Source organism: Trachurus japonicus, chromosome 22 (assembly GCF_045865225.1).
Source record: "Trachurus japonicus isolate A0001 chromosome 22, Traja_1.0".
Taxonomy (NCBI): Eukaryota; Metazoa; Chordata; class Actinopteri; order Carangiformes; family Carangidae; genus Trachurus; species Trachurus japonicus.
In genome coordinates, this window is record NC_140928.1 from 26,473,886 (window position 1) to 26,495,214 (window position 21,329).

Genomic DNA, 21,329 nt, shown 5'->3' on the forward strand with positions numbered 1-21,329 from the left:
GAGCAGAGTCGTGAGCTGCTCAGAGCTACATTACGGAGGCTCATCAAACTCATCAACTCATCAAATACACAATCCAACAACTCCAAAACGCTCTCATGGACAAGTTGTTACCTGCACATTCACCACGCTATGAGATAATAACGGAACGTTACGCAGTCTCTGCGTTTTCGAGGCAAATGCTGAGACTGCTTGCCGAAAAACTGCACCTGACGGGAACGCGCATCAGCGGTTTTGCATGAGTTTACCTCAAAAACAGCATCTTATTTCACTATTTTCAATTAAGGAAGTAATTGTTGGCCTCACAGCTGTCATAGATGTCATGCTGCAGAAATGGGGAGCAGAGGCTTTTCTGTGTCCAGCCATCTCACTAGCCTTCGCTGATGGCCTGCATGGGAGGCGTTCAGGGAACATCGATCAATTCTAACATCTGCCGTCTGCATGTGAGAGTTTATGGAACAGCTATAATTTGTAGCTACACTGCACCACCACCCACCATCACAAGTAAATCCTCAGCCTGCCGGAAACACTGTAATGTTTGTAAATGGTGATTAATAATTGGATCAGTATCAATAAAACCTCATTATTCCAAATACATGGAAAACATGAGTTTGCATCTGGCAGCTTAGGCCAACGGTAGTTGTACAGAAAACAGATGGCTCAGTACTCCGATGTGTGTACTGTTCATTGCCTCCCTTATTTTCTTTTTTTTCTAACAGTGGTTGTGTTTTACAGGCCTTTCCCGGCAGTTATTGCCAAAACATCACTGGCATTTGGGCTTAAAGGCATAAATTCCAAGATGTATTTTTCCTACCAATAAAGTTAATGGTAACAAATTGTTGTAAAGCAGCTGTTATCTGTCATCAGTCCCGTTTTCTGAAATGAAAATTGCTTGAAAGTATGATGATATATAGTTTAGTAAGTGTATTCATTTTCACAAATTACTATGTAGGCAATGACTCTGAACAGTGTCTGAACAGGGCAGCAGCAGTAGAAGCAGCAGAGGCAAACCATGTCAGCTGAGACTCAGAAAATATTCTTAGATCATATTAATTGTATAAGAATAACCACTTTTACTGTTATAGGAAAACATACAAGGGTCGATCTGGTATAGTGGAGCTTTATTTGAGTGAAAATGTGCATGTGTGTTTTTGGGAAACGTAAATTTGATACCAGACACTTGACAGTCCTCCACATCTGACAAGTGGGAGGCACAGTAATGGGCACGGCCTTGCCACAGTGGCTACAGATCCCTCAGAGATTAGTGATAAATGTTCGCAGATGCTGAAGAGACTCAGTGGCACCGAGCGAGAGCAGACACTCTGCTTTTACACTGTCTGATGTGCGATGACGGTCCCTTACTTGGTATACTGAGACAGCAACGACAGTGCAGGAGTCACAGAGGACACAACACAAGTCATCTTTGTCCAGTGCAAAAAACCGTGCACTGCATCATGGCACCGGCCCGTGTACCCTGGCTTATCTCAGACCTGCATGTTGACCAGGTCATTTGCATTCCTTTCGCACAAGCCTGTTTCAACAGAGTCGTTGGCTGCTCCACCACGGCCGCCTTCCACCAACAACATGTGGTGTGTGTGGTATCAGCCACAGATAATGTCCACATGTAGAGTCGGTGTCTGAAGTGGTCAATCAAAGCTGTGGTTCAGGAGCCGACCTGGTTCTGGAGTCAAGTGCACGATGGAGTCTCAACATGTCGACTCTTGAGTCACAGCTGTCCTGTCACACCACTTCAAATGAGCATCAGGATGTTTTCAAATGATTCAGAGCGATGGTAAACTAAGTACGAGTGTGGAAACTGAGTTGATTTTTTTTTCTCCACATTGTGCTGCCCCCTCCTTTTGACTTGGCATGGATTGCAGTCTGCAGCTTTATAATAGAGGGATATTGGGTGGGAGGAGGATGAGGAGGAGGAGGAAGGGAGTTTCACATGCCAGATACGGGGGGAAAAAACCTCCCAAACCAAAAGTTAAGACAGAAGCGGTGGAGGAAGTGGATGCCTCGTTCTAATTCATAGTGGTGTACGGAGCGTAGTGGCCTCCCATTACACTCCTTTGACACCATCAACCCTGTGATTTGTCACGGAGCGTAAACAGAGTTTTCTCTAGTGGTCAGCTCCTGGCTGCCAGCTCATCTGAGGTTTTGCATGGGAATTGCGTTGTTGAGCTGGGATGGTGGGGCGAGTAGTGCAGCGTGAACAAGACTCTCATGAGCTCAGCACTGACTCATGGAAAGTTGAAAGATGCCAAGAGGTGTGTGTGTGTGTGTGTGTTGTTTTTTTTTTTTTACTTGATCCAGCTGCATGTTGCGCTTTTCTCAAAAATGAATAATCACTCACTCTGGGCTGGATGATGCTCCCATGTGTAATATATTTCTTGTGTAATATGATGGTTTATTCCGAGAAGCGCAGAAGAACAGGTTTTTAGCTATAAAACTCTATAAAACTATATGCATTGCTTGATAAGAGTGATTCAGTTCAACCACAGCCCCTAAAGCCTTTCTGCAGTATCAGGTTTTGTTATCAGCTGTGGGCTGCCCAGTCCACCACTCATTGTACATGTAATGAGGATGAATGCTGATGTTTAGCTTAAAGCCTGTCAGCGCTGGTGTAATTCAGGCTGATGACACAAGCTCCATCTGTTGGCCATCAACGCTAAACTCTGTGTGCTACTGCCAAACTGGGGATAAGGAGCACTTGAATGATTTCACTCAATATTTAGCTTAATGGTGGTTTACGCCTCATTGGCTTCCATTTATTAGTCTGAAGTTGAATTACATTACAAAGCTCCATTTCTTCAGCCGAGCTAAATGGATGTGACCTCGGTGGCCTACGAAATATTTAAGGAAACGGAGCTCTGTGCACAGTTGCCACTCGGTGCCCTATTCTCACACCAGCATGACTTCATATATTTGGGAAAACGGTTTGTGAGGAAAATTCCCCCATCTGGCCAGGAAGGATGTGAAACTGAGTACGGATTCCATTTCTCTTAAATTCAGACGGAGCTCAATGAAGACATATAAACAAAGCTCCCGTTCCCCTCCCCTGATTTTTTTTTTCTTCCCATCATTTCTCCCTCTCTGTTTTTCCAAGGCCCGGCCTTCAGCAGTCAGGAGAACAAGAGGAAATGGCTGGGTTTTCCATAGAATTTGCAGTGTTGCAATTAGGACATGTCAGTAATGATTTGAGCAAAGCCTTTTACTGAAAACCACTCCTCTGTGTCTCTGTCCCTGTCTTTCATTGACTCTTGGATAGCGGTCTAGTTTAATGCAGCCTGAACATGTGCAGCATTGTATTAATCTGAAATCTTAATGCAGTCATGCAGCCTTGCAGTTCTGTTTCCATTTGGTGAAAGAAGACAACCATTAAGACAATTCAGAAGCACATCTGGTTTAAAGTTTATAGCATTATAGAAAAGTATGTAAAAATGGCAGATTTTTAATTGGTTGAATAAGAATCTGGCCTTGTACACAATGACAACAAGGATAACAGACAAAAAGTACAGTAAAGCAGCACTGTAGGAGAAGCCTAATACTCTGACTCTTCTTTCTTTCGAGTTTTTGCCCTGAAAAATGCAAATGTGAAAATGTGTTTGGCATTTTCATCTCAAGTTAATGTAAGTCCTGTTGTGCAGCAGTGGAGTAGCCACTAGTAAAAGACAGGTTATGTATGCAGCTGTGTAAATACGATTATTGACTCTGCTTGAATAAAGCACACAAAGTAAGAGAGATTCCTCAATAGATTAAAACAACTACAATTAGATAGAAAATAAGCATACTTGAGTTTTTTAGAATGAGGTGTTCAACCTACATTGTCAAATCCTGATACCTGTGTCTTTGTCTCACCTGTCCCAGAATCTCTTCAGCTGTCCTCGCCCCTCTTCACCGGTGAACATGACCAGGCGGACACCGACTCGGGCCCAGACTGTTACAGCCGGCTGTGCGCGGAGCCGCCGGACGCCGGAGAGGGCGAACGTCCAGTGAGCCTGGTGTCCACCCTGTCCTCCGGCTCGTCCCGCGACAGCCGCAGCCTCTTCGGAAGCAACGTTGCTCTTCCTTCCTCGACCACCCCGCCCGTACCGTGCGAGGAGGAGGAGGAGGAGGACATAGACTTGGAGCTGAGCCCGGCGGCCGAGGGTACCGGAGAGCAGGCTGGAGACCACGGTCCCACCCTCATCAGCTCCGGGAGCCGCTGGCAGGATCAGCTGGAGCCCCGGCTGGTCGGCCGCCAGTGGAACAACAACAACGCCGCCTCCAACGGGAGGAAGGGAAGCGCCGTGGCACCTCGCATCCCCCCGGCCTCGCCCGTCGTCACCGACGCCATGGCGCCCAACCCGAAGCTGACCTACGTGGACCGCGTCGTCATGGAGATCATCGAGACGGAGCGCATGTATGTCAAGGACCTGCGCAGCATCGTGGAGGTGAGTTTTGCTGACTGTTACTCGAGCTTCATTTTTCCATTTACAGTCGGTGTTTTTCACTCCCAGCCAACTATTCACTGCGAGCCAGTCGTTGATATTATAGAGAGTAAATCAGCAGCATTCTGTGTATTTAAAGCACATGTTTGACTTGGATTAATGTGCAGCTATGACTTAATGTCTGCAGCACTCTAGGAGGAGGTGATTTAGTGAATTTGGCCAGCCAGGAGCCAGAATAGGGGAGTTGAGCACAAACGGCAGTGGAGGGCAGATAATGTCTGCTGTGTTCCAAGCAGCTGTTTGTGGCTACAAATGAGTCTGGTACTTGTAATAATAAAATACCCACTGTGGATATTTCTTTTTTCTTTTCATCACCAGGATCCACTCTGATTTCCTGCTTTCTAAACAAACGGGTCAGTCCACAAGAATGCATGCCTTGCATCTGGCAATTGTGCGCTTTGTTTATAGATCTCTCCTCTGTAGAGATGCAGGCTGTGGAGTTTATGATCGGCTGGGCTCGTAGTGTTTTGTATAAACCATACCGTATATTTACAGTGCAGTGAAAGTTTACAGCCTGTAGCCCTACGATTATGGACCGCGCTCATATCTGGAGTTCAAACGCAGTCGAAAAGTGGAACACAACGCAGGTCTTTCATGGCAGGAAAAACTTTGGGCTCTAAGATCATAGTCAGAGATAGCAGAGGCCTCATCTCAGAGATGTGAAGCGTGGAAAATAGGCAGAGGGATGGTTTTACCACTCAACAGACCACTTACATCTTATCACTCACCTTTTGTAGTCTGGAAACCACTTCCAGACCGAGAAACCTGGCTTTCAATCTTCTGTGGTCTGGTGTAGAAACAGGAGGCGCGCCGCTGTCAAACGGTCTGGGCTGCGCTGTTGGTAATGTCTTTAACACGTTTCTGAGGCTGACTGGCAGTAAACCAGCGAGCACCTCTCCTCACCTTGTCCCCCGGCCGCGCTGGCGTCTGGCAGTTGGAGGGAGGGAGGGAGCGCCGGCCGCGTCGCAGCTTGAATAACGACCTTGCTTTCAGACAAACGCTTCCAGGACTTTAAAGCAGAGGTGTTCAACAGGGGGTCCGTGACCCCTTAGGAGTCCGCGGAGGTACTGCAGGGGGGTCATGACATTTTTGGTTGATTATACAATTTTGTTTCCACATTTATGCTTAAAGGGACAACAAGGTGTTTCGGAACGCAAAATGTTTTCACACTACATTTCCCACAGTGAAATTCTTGGGCCATCGCAAGACGGACGAAAGCAAAAATATTTGCCAAGAATGTTTTCATTGATCAAGAACGAAAGTTGGAGGTTCGAAGACGATCAGATACCGTCGTAGTTCCAAGTATAAATGATGCCAACTAGCGATCTGGCGGCGTTATTCCCATGACCCGCCAGGAAACCAGGAAATGCTGGGCGAGTCGACCACTAAATAATAACATCAAAATAACTATAAAGACAAAACTATATTTATCGAAAATGGATCCATTAACAAATGTGGGTAACATAGATTCATCCACATTAATATGAGACTCTTTTATAACCAAAAGCAAACTCCTGTGGGTCTCTTTAAATAAAAACGTCAATTAGAATAGCTTGTATGCATGACAGACATTGTTGAAGAAGGTATGTTTATAAATGACAGTGGCACGGCCTCCCTACTCACTGTACCTTTAAAATAACAACATGAATATGAACCTGTGTATTGTTTGAATAGCTTAGTATTTGAATGTAGGATATTTTAGTAGTTTAATATAATACACAATTTTATAATAACATAAAGTAGGGGTCCCTGCTTCATACCTCCATTAGTTTGGGGGTCCATGGCCTGAACATCGTTGAAGAGCCCTGCTTTAAAGTATTTTGGTGGACGGGGGCAGCAGCAGCAGCCCTGCCTGCTCCGGCCCCCCCGCTCTGGCCTGGTCTGATTTCTCAGGCCGCTCCCGGGCCAATACAAACACCTCGGTTTTTTTGCACCAACTGGAGAATAACATAAATGAAAGGAGAGCAGTTGGCTCTTCCCTCCACTGCTCTGTGGGAACGCAGCGCAGTGCAGATGTGTCCTTTTATGATTACAGTATGGCTTCAATCAGAGAGATTCCATGCCGCTCATTTTTAATTTCACACCAAGTCGTCGGTCTGACGGAGACGCGTGAACCTCGTCCGTTGTTATTTCAGCAAACTGATTCAAAACTTCCCCTTGATATTGACACTGAACTCTCAGACAGCTGTTGGCTTTACGTTGAGTTTGCTCTCTCAGTGTTGACTGACTGACTGACTGTCTATCAGTGGAATTAGAACAGCTGTCTGACCCAGCTGGTCTCACATGTCTGAATCAAACTCAACACCTGGCCCGAACACACCCAGAAGAACAGTTCAAACAAGAATGTGGATTGTGCTGATGGGATTCAGAAAAGACACCGGTCCAGCGTGTCCCTCCTCTGGTTTAGTGCTTGATGAGTTTTTTGTTTTGTTTCTGACCACTTTGTCCCACAAAAAGCAAAACGCTCGTTCTTAAATGAAGCCCGGCCTGTGGCGCTGAAGCGAGACTGCATACATCGCATTAAACCTCTCACGCTATGCTAAAGGTCACGTGTGTGCGTGGTGTAACACCAGTGGTGAGTTTGTCCATAGGAGACTGTGAGACGCCCTGCTGACTGCATGTCAGCGTTGCTCTCACTGCGCTGGAATTCCTCATCCATGAGCGGCTGCAGCTCGTTCAGTAGTGCGATGTGATGACTCTACTCTTAATCTGGGCTGCCCGGCAGGCTTTCTATGTTGTGTGTGTGTGTGAGTGTGAGTGTGTGTTTTGCACCACATCATCTGGGAGGCAGGGTGTGCACACAAGCCGTTACTGGAGGAGTCACGGAGTGTGTGTGTGTTTGTCTCTCGTTAACTTGCTACTTGTTTGGAGTTGTTTGTGTGCATTTTTTTTACCAAGACGGAGGGGCAGTGGTCCAGATGTTGGCATATTTGACTACTGGGTTTTTAAGATATTTTTATCTACTTGTGAATACTCCAGGGGTCCGGGCGGAGAGGGGAACAGGCTGTGCTGCTGATGCTTATGGCCTGGGTGCAACAGTCTGCCTCTTCCAGACAGGTCACACTGGCCTCTAGTCAGTGGAACAAATCCTTAAAAGGATCCTTTAAGCATTACATAACTAACTTGTGAATTAAAGATCCAGTTTTTTTTAACACAAAAAACCCCTGTGTATGAACATGACATGACATTATATCACATGTCAGGACAGAACAGATAACTCATCAGAGGATATAAGAAGCATAGCTGGGAGAATGTAGTTTCTCTATGTACCTGCTCCCTCTACTGGTAAGAATGCGTTAGTGCCAGAGTGATGGTCGTGTCTGCAGATGTCAACAAATATTGACACAAGCTGTATTTATTGTTTTTCAGGACTATTTGGCTCACATCATCGACATGAGCAACCTCCCCATACGGCCGGAGCAAGTATGTGCCCTGTTTGGAAACATAGAGGACATCTATGAGTTCAACAGGTACGCCATCACCCTGCATGTAAACACACACACACACACACACACACACACACACACACAGCGATCAGCTAGTTCACACATGGTCAATTTATTGCATGATTATGAAAAAGACAGTAGATAGTTGAGTTGCAGCACAGCAGACAAGGCTGTGGTCATTTATTCATTTATTGGTGCAATTCCAAAGAATGTTTTCATACATGTATTTAATATGTGAAATGTTATACTGTCACTCAGTGATGGAAAATCTTAAGAAATTTAAAGAAAACATCACTCCTCACTGCTTTTTCTTTCATTTGCCGCTAATATTTCCTCCACCGACTCATGCAGCTTGTGCAGGGAGGAACAATGGAGCAACACTACAGTAAATACTCTGAGGGCCAAGGAAGTGGCGGTGCAGTTAGTTTTGCATTCAATCATCTTATGTCAGCAAGCGCTGGTTGCCGTCCGACCACGCCGCTTGACACACATTCCTCTCCCCTCTCACAGCGAGGAGCCTCCCTGCTAATGTCGAGGCTGTCGTACAGCTCTCAACCGCAAATGGGGACGGTTTGAATCTTATTACTTTTTTTTAATGAAATTCTATCAGGCTGTACAAGAGAGATTTTTGACAGATTTTGGATCCAGAGAGTCATTTTTTTGGCCCTTTTCAAAGAGATGAGGCTTTTTCTCCTTGTCACAGTGAGAGCTTGTGCCTTCTTTAAGTTGACGGTGAATATTGCATTAGCGACTTTTATTACTTTTCTAGTTTTTTGGTGGAGAAATGTTTGTGCCAGCCAGGGAATAGGTACCACATGTTGCTGATGAGTTGTGCCAGTTTTGCAGGAGGCTGCCCACAGCAAACCAGATTAGTGTTCCTTTGGGGACATTTACACAAAATAACAGATCCACTCATCTCATATCATGCAATCCCACAGGGATCATGAAAATCAGCTGCTCTACAGCACAGTTTGTAATTAAACTGTGGCTAACCCACAATATCTCACCGGTCTGAAAGTGACCATTTGACTCACATATGATATAGAATTAATCAAATACATTTCTGCTTTGACAGAAAGTCTTTCTGCAGGGTCCTCAACATCAACTATTGTTGACAAAGCAGTGAACACATATTAACCTTATATCTGAAACAGATCTCAACACCATTGTTTTCTTCACTGAATCATTATGTCAACATGTTTTTGACACATCTACATGTAGTTACAGTCAAGTCACGCAGTCTTCGATCTAGATTATGGAATGCAGTGTGATGAATGAATCAGGTGAAAACCTTGCATGTGTTGCAATGTGTAGGTTTTTTTCCACAGTGACCTTTTCGTCTTCATATGTCCTCCCTCAGTCATGCACATGCTATTGATGTGATGTTACACTGTGTAAAGCGTTAAAACACCGTGCAGTTAGTGCAGAGTAAATCTTCTCTCTGAAAGAGAAAGAGAAATCAAATGCATGTCCTTTCATGCTGAGTCTGAAAAAGGACACATGGTTCTTGTTTAACATATGCTGCCCTCTAGTGGTACCTAATCCAAGGCAGGGCACTCGGGGCAAGTCAATACCATGAAGAAAATATTACTATTGATTTATCAGTGGCAGCCACTAATTATTATTCCTTTTTTCTTCTTCCCTTTTGTGGTTTCACTTCTGTTTTCGTAGACATGGATATTAGTTTAGGATGTCGGCTAACACTGTAGAGAATTTTTAATGGCCTCTTAAAACATAATGAAATCATGCAAACAGGATTATCGAGGAAAGTTGAAACGGCACGCTACAGAAAACAGCACACACAGACACACAATAATGTACAACATAATAAACATAAAAATGAATAAAGGAGACAATATAAAATGAGGATTACATCCCCAAAACACACCAGCACATTACAGTCAGCATGATCAGGCTGGGAGATTGGGACGGTGTCTCAGATCCTCGAGGCCTCTAAGGAGACAAGCTGCTTAGTAGGTCTGTGTATTCCTCCAGCCACGCAGCTCTTTAAAAAAGCAGCAAAGTTTGCACCCATTTCAGTTCATTAGAATTAGTCATTTTGTGGATAAGAAACCCAGTTTTCTCACATAATGTTAAACCGTCGGCCCAGCAGTCTTATGGGACACACAGGAAATAAAACAATGAACTCTAGAGCCTTTATCTTTTAGTTGATCCATTAACATTGCACTTGTTCTGTTGTGTATTTCAGTGAACTGTTGCAGTCGTTGGACATGTGTGAGAATGACCCTGTGGCCATTGCGAGGTGCTTTGTGGATAAGGTGAGTAGAACTGTCCTACCATCTGTCGATACCAGGAAATGAACACCACTGATGTGCCCGTCTGTCTCCCTCAGAGCGAATACTTTGAAATCTACACCCAGTACTGCACCAATTATCCCAAGTAAGTAGCAAGAAAACATGCATGCTTTGAAATAACCTTTTGCCGCTGATATATGACGTAACATGCTTCAGTGAGCTGATAAATGTCATTGTGTGCCGTCCTCCAGCTCGGTGGCTGCGCTGACCGACTGCATGAGGAGCAAAACTTTAGCCAAGTTCTTCAGGGATCGACAGGCTGCTCTGAAGCGCTCCCTCCCTCTGGGCTCCTACCTGCTGAAGCCAGTTCAGAGGATCCTGAAATATCACCTGCTGCTGCAGGTACACAACATCCTGGTTGTCACATTGTTTCATCAATACCTTGCATCTTATTACAGTTTTCAAGGAGAAGTTCTCAGCTATCCTGGGTTATGATTAAGAAATGTCATTTTGTGACTGCGTGTTACTGCACGATGCCTGTGAGCGCTGATAAATAGCTCAACCAAAGGGTGATTCTCGCTTTTCCGGTCCTTATAATTTGAGTCATTATTAAGAGCCTAGAGAGGCCAAAGACTGTGTAGTGTTTTTACAGGGTAAAAGCAGTACAGTAATGGAAAAAAAATCCTGGTAACACTTTATAATAAAGTACACACTATTAAGCATTAGTTAAGCATTAAATACTGAGTTTATCATTTATAACACATGAATACTCAGTGCTCCTCTGCTTGTCTGGAGTACTCAGAATACACAGTTAAAAATGTTTAACTCATCATTGATAAGCACTGACTGTATTTATAAACTACATACTAATGAGTATTCATGCATTATAAATGAAGAATTCAGAATTTATTAATGCTTAACTAATACTTAATAGTGTGTACTTATTATAAAGTGTTACCAAAATCCCTAAAAGATTGATACGTACTGACTTTCTCTCTACTGTCCCTCATCTGTTTTTAAAGGAAATTGCAAAGCACTTTGACCCGGACGAGGAGGGCGCTGAGGTGGTTCAGGAAGCCATCGACACCATGACAGGAGTGGCCTGGTACATCAACGATATGAAGAGGAGACACGAACATGCTGTCAGAGTGCAGGTCAGATGTGAGGCACGAAGTGATACCGAGTACACACTCACACACGGATTCAAGAGACTTTCAGCGGATTTCTTCATCGCTATACTCATACTCACATAAACATTCATCCTAAAGAGCCAAATATTCAATGACGTGTTGGCCAAAGCAGATCCATGAACCCTCACAGTTCTAGATCTACTCACCTGTTAGTCCTCACCCTCAGTGCTTTTTTTAACGATTTCCATGGTTTGGGGTCAGCAGCAGAGCGGCCTGTTCACGGTTTTCTCTATGCGGGTGTTGTATAATGATTACAAATAAAAGCTGGCATTTATATTCTTTCATGCTGAAGGAACATGTCTGACAGTGTGTGGATGGGGGTGTGTGCTTTCATGTGCATCTGCAGGAGATACAGTCTCTTCTGATCAACTGGAAGGGTCCTGACCTGACCACCTATGGAGAGCTGGTGCTGGAAGGCACCTTTCATGTCCTGAGGGCCAAGAACACCCGTACACTCTTCCTCTTCGAAAAGATGCTCCTCATTACCAAGAAAAGAGGGGAACACTATGTCTACAAGATCGACATCTCAGTATGTTTTTTCACATTTTTCTTTCTCATTGATTAGAATTAAAATACAGGTGATATTTGATAGCCAGAAAGCCAAATAAGACCATATCTTCTTAGTTTTCCTAAGACAACACGTTGTAGTGTGTGAAGCCTCAGTTACATCTCCTCGTTCGTTGCGGTTGCAGTGCTCTACCCTAATGCTGCTTGACAGTGCCAAGGATCCCCTGCTCTTCAGTGTCATCCACTTCAAGCATCCTAAGCAGCCCCATGCAGTGCAGGTAAACATGACCACCTGTAACAGTTGCACAACACAGCTGCTGTGACATACATTTATTTTTCTATTTTTTAAATATTTTTAAAATACTTGCTGCGATGAAAAGGAATTAGATTCTTACTTTTCTAATTCTAATGCTACATTTTCTGGGTTAACAAACACGTTATCCTCTCTGGTCTCCACTGTGGCCTCTGCTCTGTATGCATGCTTGTGTCTGCTGGATTAACTCAAATGACTTTCTAAATGACAAGTGGTTTTTGTTCAAGGCCAAGTCAGTGGAGGAGAAGCGTCTCTGGGCCCATCACATTAAGAGGCTCATTCTGGAGAACCACAACACCATCGTCCCTCAGAAGGTAAACAACATCATCCCTCAAACGCTCGTTTCTCCTTCAGCCACTAACGACGCACTAACTGTTTATTAAAACACACCGTCTCTGTGTTTAAAGGCAAAGGAAGCCATCCTGGACAATTCAAACTGTAAGTGTTACCAGTAACTTAACTTTCAGTCACACAAAGACCAATTGGCCAGTTTCCATAGAAACCAAAGATGCTGCTTAGAAAAAAGAGAAGGGTGCTTCATTCTCAGTAAAAAAGAATATAGAAAGCTGTTTAATTTACCAGGAAGGTGTAGCCCATCACTCATCCATCCGTGTGGATGAAATTGTTTTGGTAATTGCGGCTCTGAGTGTGATGACGTTGTCCTTCCACCGCCCAGATCCAGGGAAGTACCACTACAGTCCTGAGAGGCTGAAGAGAGCTGAGCCCTGCCAGCTGGACGACTTCCATCTGGGGGGGCGGAAGGGGAGAAGGAGATCGGGTAAAAGCCTCACACCCTCTCCAAGATCTGTCAAGTTACACATTGTTCTCTGTGTCTGTTGGTGAAGTGATGGGGTGTAATGTTAAAGGGATAGTTCAACATTTTGGCAAATTGGCCCATTGCCATAATGATGGTGAATGTGCAGGTCACAACTCGTCCACAAGAGCGTTTTGGAGTTGCTGCATTGTGTATTTGATGAGTTTGATGAGGGAAACCAAAAAATCCCATTAGCCTCCATAGCGTAGCTCTGAACAGCTCGCGGCTCTGCTCTGCGGTTCTAAAAATAGCTTGTACTGACAATTAAAGGTAACAAACCTGCTGCTAAGACTATAGGGATTATGGCAATGGGCCAATTTGCCAAAATGTTTAACTAATGTTTAACCTTTAAAGATTTATATTTGAAAGAAATGTAGATTTATTAGTTACGGTACTTAAATGATTAATATTGGTATAAAAATAAGTTTTCTTACACATTAGTTGACCTTTTTCAATGTCTCTCTTTTCAGAGCCTGCGAAACAAATCAGAAGAAGCACAAAAGGTCGGTACCTGGTGGGGGATTTAAATGTGTGTGTGTGGCTGAGTGTTAGAGGAGCATTTTTGGCAGATTTGTTGAGTTCTTCACATCGATCGTGGTATCGGTCCCCCGGCCCCCCAACCAAGGTTATTTTGTGACTGAGCTTCCCACATCTCCACTGTACCTCTGCTTTTGTTCTCCCTCAAAGACACCTGGAAATCAGATCAAAAGACACACACACACACACACACACACACACACACACACACACACACACACACACACACACACACACACACACACACACACACACACACACACACACACACACACACTCACTCCCACTCCACTGGCCTCACCCATAATGAAGTTAATTATATGGCACATTTGTCCAAGGCTTTGTCATACACAAGCTCTTTTCAATAGTCAGATTCAGCCTGACCCTCTGATCTGCACGTCTTCCTGCTCTCATCTATTCTAATTGGCCGTTATGAAAGAGAAAACCTCCGTATTCTTGTCCCCATTTCTCCTCTGCTCCCGGTGCAGATCAATTTTTCGAACCAATGAAATGAAGACGCAATGATCATGTCAACCTCCCCATCTCTTGTGAGGGAGTGGGTCATCACATCCTGGCTAATTGCATCATGTCCAGTTTGAGCCTCTGAGAGGAAGATGTTTCTAATTGGTATTTATCTAATCACAAAGCCTCCCTTAAGTCTGGCTTCGCTAACTGCTGCCCCACTCAGTCCTTCTGATGGAGGCAGAGGTTATGTGCTGACCATGATTGTACAAGATGCATGTGGCATCCAGCTTGTTTTGTCCTGTAACATTTGATGTGGACGTCCTTTTTTTTCAGAGTCACTGACATTCTCCTTTGTTTGTTTCTCCTCCTCTTCTTTATCTTTGTTCTCCATGCAGCTGTTTTGAAGGTAAGCGTGTGAAATTCAAATGTTGTCTTTCCTTAAACCTTGATAAGCTTTTTTTTTTCATTCTGTTGTAGCAAAGCAGTTGGTGTACGTCAGTGTGCTGTGGTGAGATATGGTTTAGCCAATTTTGACTCAGCAGTTAAAAACTTTCTATTTTAATTGCAAAAAGAACTTCAGCCAAAAAAAATGAGAGAGTGCAAACTCAGACTACGCTCTGGATTACTACAAAAAACCATATCTCACCCAAAGCTAAAGCAGCTTTATGATGATTCCATCCCATTTGCAGCCTTGTAATCACAAACATGGCTCTAGCACTGGCCTTGCAATAACAAACCACATGTCTATGACTTCACGCTACAGCATGCAGACAGTGAGGGTGCACTGCTGGGGGATAGGTGCTCCCTTCAGCCAGCCACTAGTGTCAGTACGCTGGCCTCCAGTCTCAGCGAGCCCCGGGCTGAGAGGCCATGTGTGGACGATCTGATTCCCAGAAGGAACTCTCTGGAGCAGCTAAGTCCTACTGACAGGGACCCGAAACCGGGCCTTTCGCCCAGTGAGGGGGGGCTGGATCTGGAGAAGGCAGAGGAGGCAAAGGATGAGGAGGGGGAGGAGAGTTACAAGGAAGATATACTGATGGGAGACGACCAGGTAGCGGACTTTGCCAGCTCAGTGCTGGCAGCCATCTCCTGCTGGCACTATAGAGCCAGGGCTTTGCTTTCTACTCACTCCACAACGGTGAGGGTTTCCTCCTCCATTCCACCGGCTTACCGCTCCTCTCTGCCACTCTTTCTCCCACGCCGACTCTCCTCCCTCTCTTTGTTTTTTTTTTTACTTCATAAACACCAACCATCTAACACCTGCTGCCATTTGCGCCGTGCACGATGAACGCCTGAGGTCGAATTCATATGGAAGTGCATGTCCCCCTTCCAGCCTGCTAACAGTGACCTCTTAAGAACGTATGGTTGCAACTTAAGCGTCAGGCCCGATGCATGTCTCTGCTTGGATTGGATGTTTCTGCTTCGGAGTTAAAGGTCACCTCCCCGCCCCCCCGTGCATGACTGTTTGTTCCCCTCATCTGTGTGGTTCCAGTAATCGTGTGCTGCGTCTCATAATTGTGTTTTTTCAGACATGATTGATGTTGAAGCTCCTGCTGTTGAAACCCTGCCTGCATTTGCATTAGAACCCCAGGTTTCAATGTGTCCTGTTAAATGTTATTTTACTTCAAAGGTTAATGCAACCATCTAATTAAATGATTATTATAATAGCGAGGGCTTTGCTCTTTGATAATCATACTTTCTAATCACATTTCCCCTCTGAATTTTCATAATTAGGAAGTCTTTGTTAAGTTAATTGTTCGACCAGTATTGTTGCTGAATTATGTATTAATACATGTCAATTCAATTGGAAGACTTTCATTGTACCCGTTGTAGTGGGCGACCTGAAAGCACATGAAGTGTCTCAGAAATGTTTGTTGACAGATTCTTCTGCTTCACACCCACCTCCGTCAGAGGATTTACACTCTCTTTAACTTTGGCTTTTTCTTCTCAAAGGACGATCAGAGCAGCGATACGGCCGAGGTGGAAACCGCACCGAGCGAGGAGGCAGAAACACACAAACCTGTGGATGTGTCTGTGAGCGAGGCTCTCACTGCACAGGTTGGTTAATGAAGCCCAGCTTCATGTTTTCAACACGTCCGTTCAGCCTCACTTCCACAACGTGTCTCTGAGGTCACGTGTGATAATGTATTCAGCGTTCCCATCTATCCTCACACCTTTTAGTATCACTTAGTTTCCTCGCCGAGCATATTTTCATAACCATTGTGTGTTTTGGATGACACTCTTGAGTGCATTTGCAGATGTCGTTATTTTGTATCTGGCCCTATTTGAATCATGCCTGGAGCTATATTAGTGTCTGCTGTATATTTGTATTGGTTTAAATTAAAATGACACACACACACAGACACACACACACACACACACACACACACACACACACACACACACACAGACTGCTGCCCTGGGGTCTGTACTCCCACTGAGCAAGGCAACATTTGATTCGGAGGCCAGGTGCTGTTCTCACCTGATTCTCACGGTAACTTTGTCAAACAGCTCGTGCATCCGAACAGCATATAGGTTGTTATTCTTCCTAAGCTTATCTCCACCACACAGCTCTGAGCTGCAGCTGCAGCCACTGGTACACCTGCAAACAAATTTACATTGTAGACTAGGGGACGTCAGCAGCAGCTACACACATCACCATGCTCGCTGTTTAGCTCTCCCGACCAGAATGTGTCAGTGTAATCACTGCGTCTTTGCAGATTTTCCACTCTAAGATACACTGCCCGTCCAAAATAAAAGTCACCACTTGGATTTACGTAACTAAGCTAATAGGTAAGAGCCTCCCATTGGATAATTTCTGCATGGATGATAATGTTAGAGCTGGCAGCAACTTATTTAACCCTAACTGATGCAGTTAGCTTCTCATTTCTTCAACAACCATGTTGGAAGATAAATCCTGTGGTTGTGGAGAAGATGTTAATCTGTTTCAGAAGGGTCAAATTATTGGCATCAAGCAAATAGAAACATCTAAGGAGATTTCTGAGACTACTAAAATAGGGTTAAGAAATGTCCAATGCATTATTACAAGCTGGAAGGATAGTGGGGAACCATCATCTTCAAGGAGGAAATGTGGTCCAATGTGACAACAGAGTCCAGACCTTAATCCTATTGAGAATCTTTGAAAAATGAATGCAACTCTGGACGGAAATAAATGTTGTGACATTGCAGAAGCTTATTGAAAAGATGCCACAGCAGATGAGTGTCGTAATCAAAGCTAAAGCAAAGTATTAGAGTGTGTGATTTTTTTTTTTGGACATGCAGTGTATTTTCCACTGTGATAAAGATGGAATTTGGCCCATAAGATAAAACATGCATCATAAAATGTGGATGCTTTAGATGTTTCACTTTGAAAAGGTCCATTAACCTAATGAGGAATGGGGAATGCTGGCCGTTATTATGTCTTTTACTCATTACATCCCACTCTGCAAACATTTCTGTCATGTTTCAGGTCAATGTGGAGGAGCTGTGCCCTCTAGACTGTGTCCCTCAAGCAAAGACCAGCGATCGGCTGGAGGTGCAGTACTCCCAGTGTCCCGAGTCTCCCGTCTCCCCCGTCCGACGAGACGCTGACACCCCAGAACCTCAGGACAGCTCTCGAGAAACCGGAGAGGAAGAGGAAGCGGGGAGCGACTCCTCCGGCCTCCAGGTGGAGGAGACCAGCGTTTTGACGAACGGGGAGCTCTCGGAGGAGGAGGAGGACGCGTTGGACCGTAAAAGCATCCTACCTTCGTCCGTGCTGGACCAGGCGGGCGCGATAGCCGAGCACTTCATCAGCAGCCTGTCCAGACGGAGCAGTCTGGTCTCGGAGGACCTGGGTTCCCTGGCCTGTCCCTCGCCCCCGGTGGACAACGACGTCTTCAAAAGCCCCTCGGCCTGCATGGACCTGGAGAAACGGACGGAAATGTTGTCCAGCTCCACCCCAGAGCCTCAGGAGACCCCGGAGGTCAACCTAGTGTCCGCGCCCGCGCACAAGGCCGTTCTGGACGCTCTCATGGAGGGAGAGCGCAGGTCCACTCTCTCCAAACAAGACCGCCTCCTCATCCACAAGATCAGGAGGTACTACGAGCACGCCGAGCACCACGACATCAACTTCAGCATCAAGCGCAGGGAAAGCCTCTCCTACATCCCAGCAGGTCTGGTCAGGCAGCTGAGCCGACAGCTGAGCAGCGGCCCTCAGGAGGAGCAGGTGGTCCCGGTCCACAGGAAAGGCCTCTCCCGGAACCGGCCCACCTCCTGGTCCGTGTTCGACCTCCCTGGGTTAGACAAGAGTCGAAACACTGAAACCCAGCAGAAAATGGAGCCGCAGAGAGAAGAGGAAGCAAAGACTAGATCTCAGAGCGTCTCCGAAACCACAGAAGAGGAGTTCAGACCCTCGGCGGACATGCTGAAGGTTTGGCAAGACATGGAGGTGGAGGAGGAGGAGGAGGAGGAGGAGGAGGAGGAGGAGGAGGAGGAGAAAGTGAACGTGTCAAGATTAGAAGCTACACAGGACAGCGGCTCAGATGTTCCAACCAGTAAACAATCACCTCAGGTTTTAGAGCAGTCTGAAACGAGCACGGCCTCAGATAGCTCCTCCATCTCATCGGCCCACACCGCCTCCCCAGCAGCGCGGGGGGGGCGCGGATGCGGGGGCGGGGAGGACTCGGAGCCGAGCGCGACTCCCGCGCCACGAGAGAAGAACCACGTCAACCACGACCAGCTACCTAAGCTCATCAGCTTCAGAACCAGCGTGGACGAGGACCAGATCCTGCAAGACATGGGGAAGATGAAAAACAAGGTGTTCCAGCTGGCTCGTCAGTACAGCCAGCGCATCAAAAATAACAGACCCTCTGTCTGGCAGAGGAACCGAGACGCGGCGCATCAACACGGCTCCAAGAACATGTCTACTGTTCAGGAGGAGAAGACACAGCTGAGGAAAAAGGGTAAATAGGAAGCTGCTGCTGACTCGCTCTCTCTCACACTTGAGCTGGTGTTTGGATGAAACTGAAAAGCATTCTGTGTGTTTTTCTGTTCTGTGTGTATATGCAGGTAAACCTAGCGTGAGGTTGCCCTTAATGGCTTGTGAAGAGATGGTCATCCATGAAGTGCGTTCTCCAAGCCCGGTCCAGACCCCCAGCTCTGGCGCCAGCTCCCAGAGCACGCTCACCTGTCCCCAGAGTCCTCAGTCTGAGAGCTTCTACTGGCCCGACGTGCAGGAGCTGCGCTCCAAATACACAGACCCCCACCACGCCAAAGTCCCCCACAGCTGCACCATGGAGACGTTAGAGTGCTGCTCCAACATGTATGATGGCTGCTCTCACAAGTGCAATAGCTCCTCAGACCTGGACCAGGCTCTGACAGACTGTCCAAGGACAGAGTCTGAGCGGTGTCCTCCGGTAGAGGACTGGCCCCGGTCCCCGCCCCGGCCCCGGCTCCAGCCCCGGCTCCAGCCCCAGTCCCCGCCCCGGCCCCAGTCCCCGCCCCGGCCCCGGTCCCAGCCCCGGCTCCAGCCCCGGTCCCCGCCCCGGCTCCAGCCCCTGCTGTGCAGATGGAGCTCCTTGGACCACATGCTGGGGTCTCTTCCGCTCCATGAGGTGCAGAACCTGCAGCAGCCCATGAGGAGCTGCCACACAGCAGCTAAACGCCAAGACGGGGACGTCCTCTCCCAGGACGATCTGGACTGCGCAGCGAAGTCTGCTGCCGTGACTTCAGGAAAGATGTCTGAAAGTAATCTAGTGAAAAGTTTACGGGAGAAGTTCCAGAGCCTAAGCGCGAGCTCGTAAACATGTGAATCATGTATATTTCCATTATCAGGAGCTGTCACGTGGAAACATTATCTGCCAGTTATCTGATGTCCTCCCCCCTTCCCACTTCTCTCCTCTAAAAGAATGCAATTTATTGTCTGCACAATGTTTTAATACAGGGGACGTGGTGATTTGTTTTGTTACTAAGTTTAAAATGAAAGGGATATTATTGATTATCAATTAGGTTCATGGTGGGAAAGCATATTGTCTTTAAAAAGGTGTATTGCATTATTTGTACATTGGGTATTTGTCTGCACTGTACCATACAAAGTTAATGTAAAAATTGTATATAGTCCCCTGTATTAATTGAAAATTAGGTCCTACTTTATGAAATATTATATGCATCTGTTTGGTCCCACCTACTGCTGTGGTTGTTGCTATAGTCACTATAGCACTGTTTGAACTGTCAGCTGGAGATCCAGGGAGCAAAGAGGAGCTCAGATCTTTTATCCACATGAATACTGACGAGGGAGCTCCGCTGTCAGCGGAGTCTCCGACCGCACACCAAAGAGTTTCCTTTTAACAGTTGTCCTGTTTTAATGCATGTGGTCACAGCAGTCGTCGGCTTCCATGTTCACTGAAGCTGTGTCTCAAACTGTTCTCTCACACTCTATCACAGGAGCTTTATTTTTTTTCCTCAACATGTTGTATATTTTCTTGAATATTATTTATGAACCTGTACATTTGGGAGAGATCGGCCTCATGTAAATACTGAACAGTAGCAACACTTTTTACTTCTCAGTTCCAGAAAATATATTGTTTCATACTTGAAGTTTCCCACATTTCCAATAAAAACAGAAATGGTAAGTGTCCATGGTGCTCTCTTTACCCCCTCAGTCTTCTCGTATCCATTAGTTCTGTGGCTTCCATCATCAACTGATTTATTGTTTCCATGTTTATATTAAGCTGAGGCAATATTTTTTTACATCAACTCAAACAAGGCTAAAGGAAAGCCCATGTCTCCGTGCTGGGTCCTCTACTTAGCATGGAAGGAATGTGTCTTGTTTATGTGATTCTTTTTTCCCCAAATGATAATAGAAGAGACGCTCAACCGAAGGAGAAACAAAGTGACAAACAGTGGAACTAAAACATCTGCGTAAGAAACTATTAATGCATTTGTTCCTACAAAATAAAACGTGTTTCATCAATGGGATAAGTTGAAAATATGTGTGTTGGCAGGTGTATGAGGCCAGAGTTCTGCAGCCGATATTGAGTTTAATATCATAGAGGTGATTAAATCAGAAACAGGCTGTAAACAACTAGTGACAATATTATTACACACGTGGGCGCATGTGTGTGTCTGTGTCAATTTGTGTTGAGGGTGTTTTATATAAAATGAATGCACAGCTCATCCTTTGTTCATCAGGTTACCAAACTGCAATCACCTTTGCCTTCGAAAGCAGCCGTCAAGTCAGACAGAAAACATACAGACGTGCACCGGAAGTCAAGCAGGAAACCCTTCAATATAAAAGCCTATGCTTCTTGCACAGTGACTTCATTATAGAGGG

The 21,329-nt window shown here is 45.6% G+C and overlaps 1 protein-coding gene across 1 annotated transcript in view; it reads left to right on the top strand.

Annotated features, from left to right (window-relative positions):
* Positions 1-20,633, top strand: part of LOC146964170 (pleckstrin homology domain-containing family G member 3-like) — a 29,363-nt gene extending 8,730 nt beyond the window's left edge. Inside the window, exons 2-19 of the mRNA XM_085768308.1 lie at positions 3,868-4,433; positions 7,860-7,960; positions 10,146-10,215; positions 10,290-10,336; positions 10,443-10,593; positions 11,214-11,345; positions 11,728-11,910; positions 12,074-12,166; positions 12,429-12,515; positions 12,609-12,639; positions 12,878-12,979; positions 13,486-13,518; positions 14,413-14,423; positions 14,781-15,155; positions 15,971-16,075; positions 17,487-18,960; positions 19,067-19,424; positions 19,527-20,633. Of these exons, the coding sequence (XP_085624434.1) occupies positions 3,868-4,433; positions 7,860-7,960; positions 10,146-10,215; positions 10,290-10,336; positions 10,443-10,593; positions 11,214-11,345; positions 11,728-11,910; positions 12,074-12,166; positions 12,429-12,515; positions 12,609-12,639; positions 12,878-12,979; positions 13,486-13,518; positions 14,413-14,423; positions 14,781-15,155; positions 15,971-16,075; positions 17,487-18,960; positions 19,067-19,424; positions 19,527-19,800 (4,193 nt within the window). The 3' untranslated portion in view covers positions 19,801-20,633. The remainder of the gene's footprint in view (positions 1-3,867; positions 4,434-7,859; positions 7,961-10,145; positions 10,216-10,289; positions 10,337-10,442; positions 10,594-11,213; positions 11,346-11,727; positions 11,911-12,073; positions 12,167-12,428; positions 12,516-12,608; positions 12,640-12,877; positions 12,980-13,485; positions 13,519-14,412; positions 14,424-14,780; positions 15,156-15,970; positions 16,076-17,486; positions 18,961-19,066; positions 19,425-19,526) is intronic.
* The last annotated feature ends 696 nt before the right edge of the window (positions 20,634-21,329 follow it).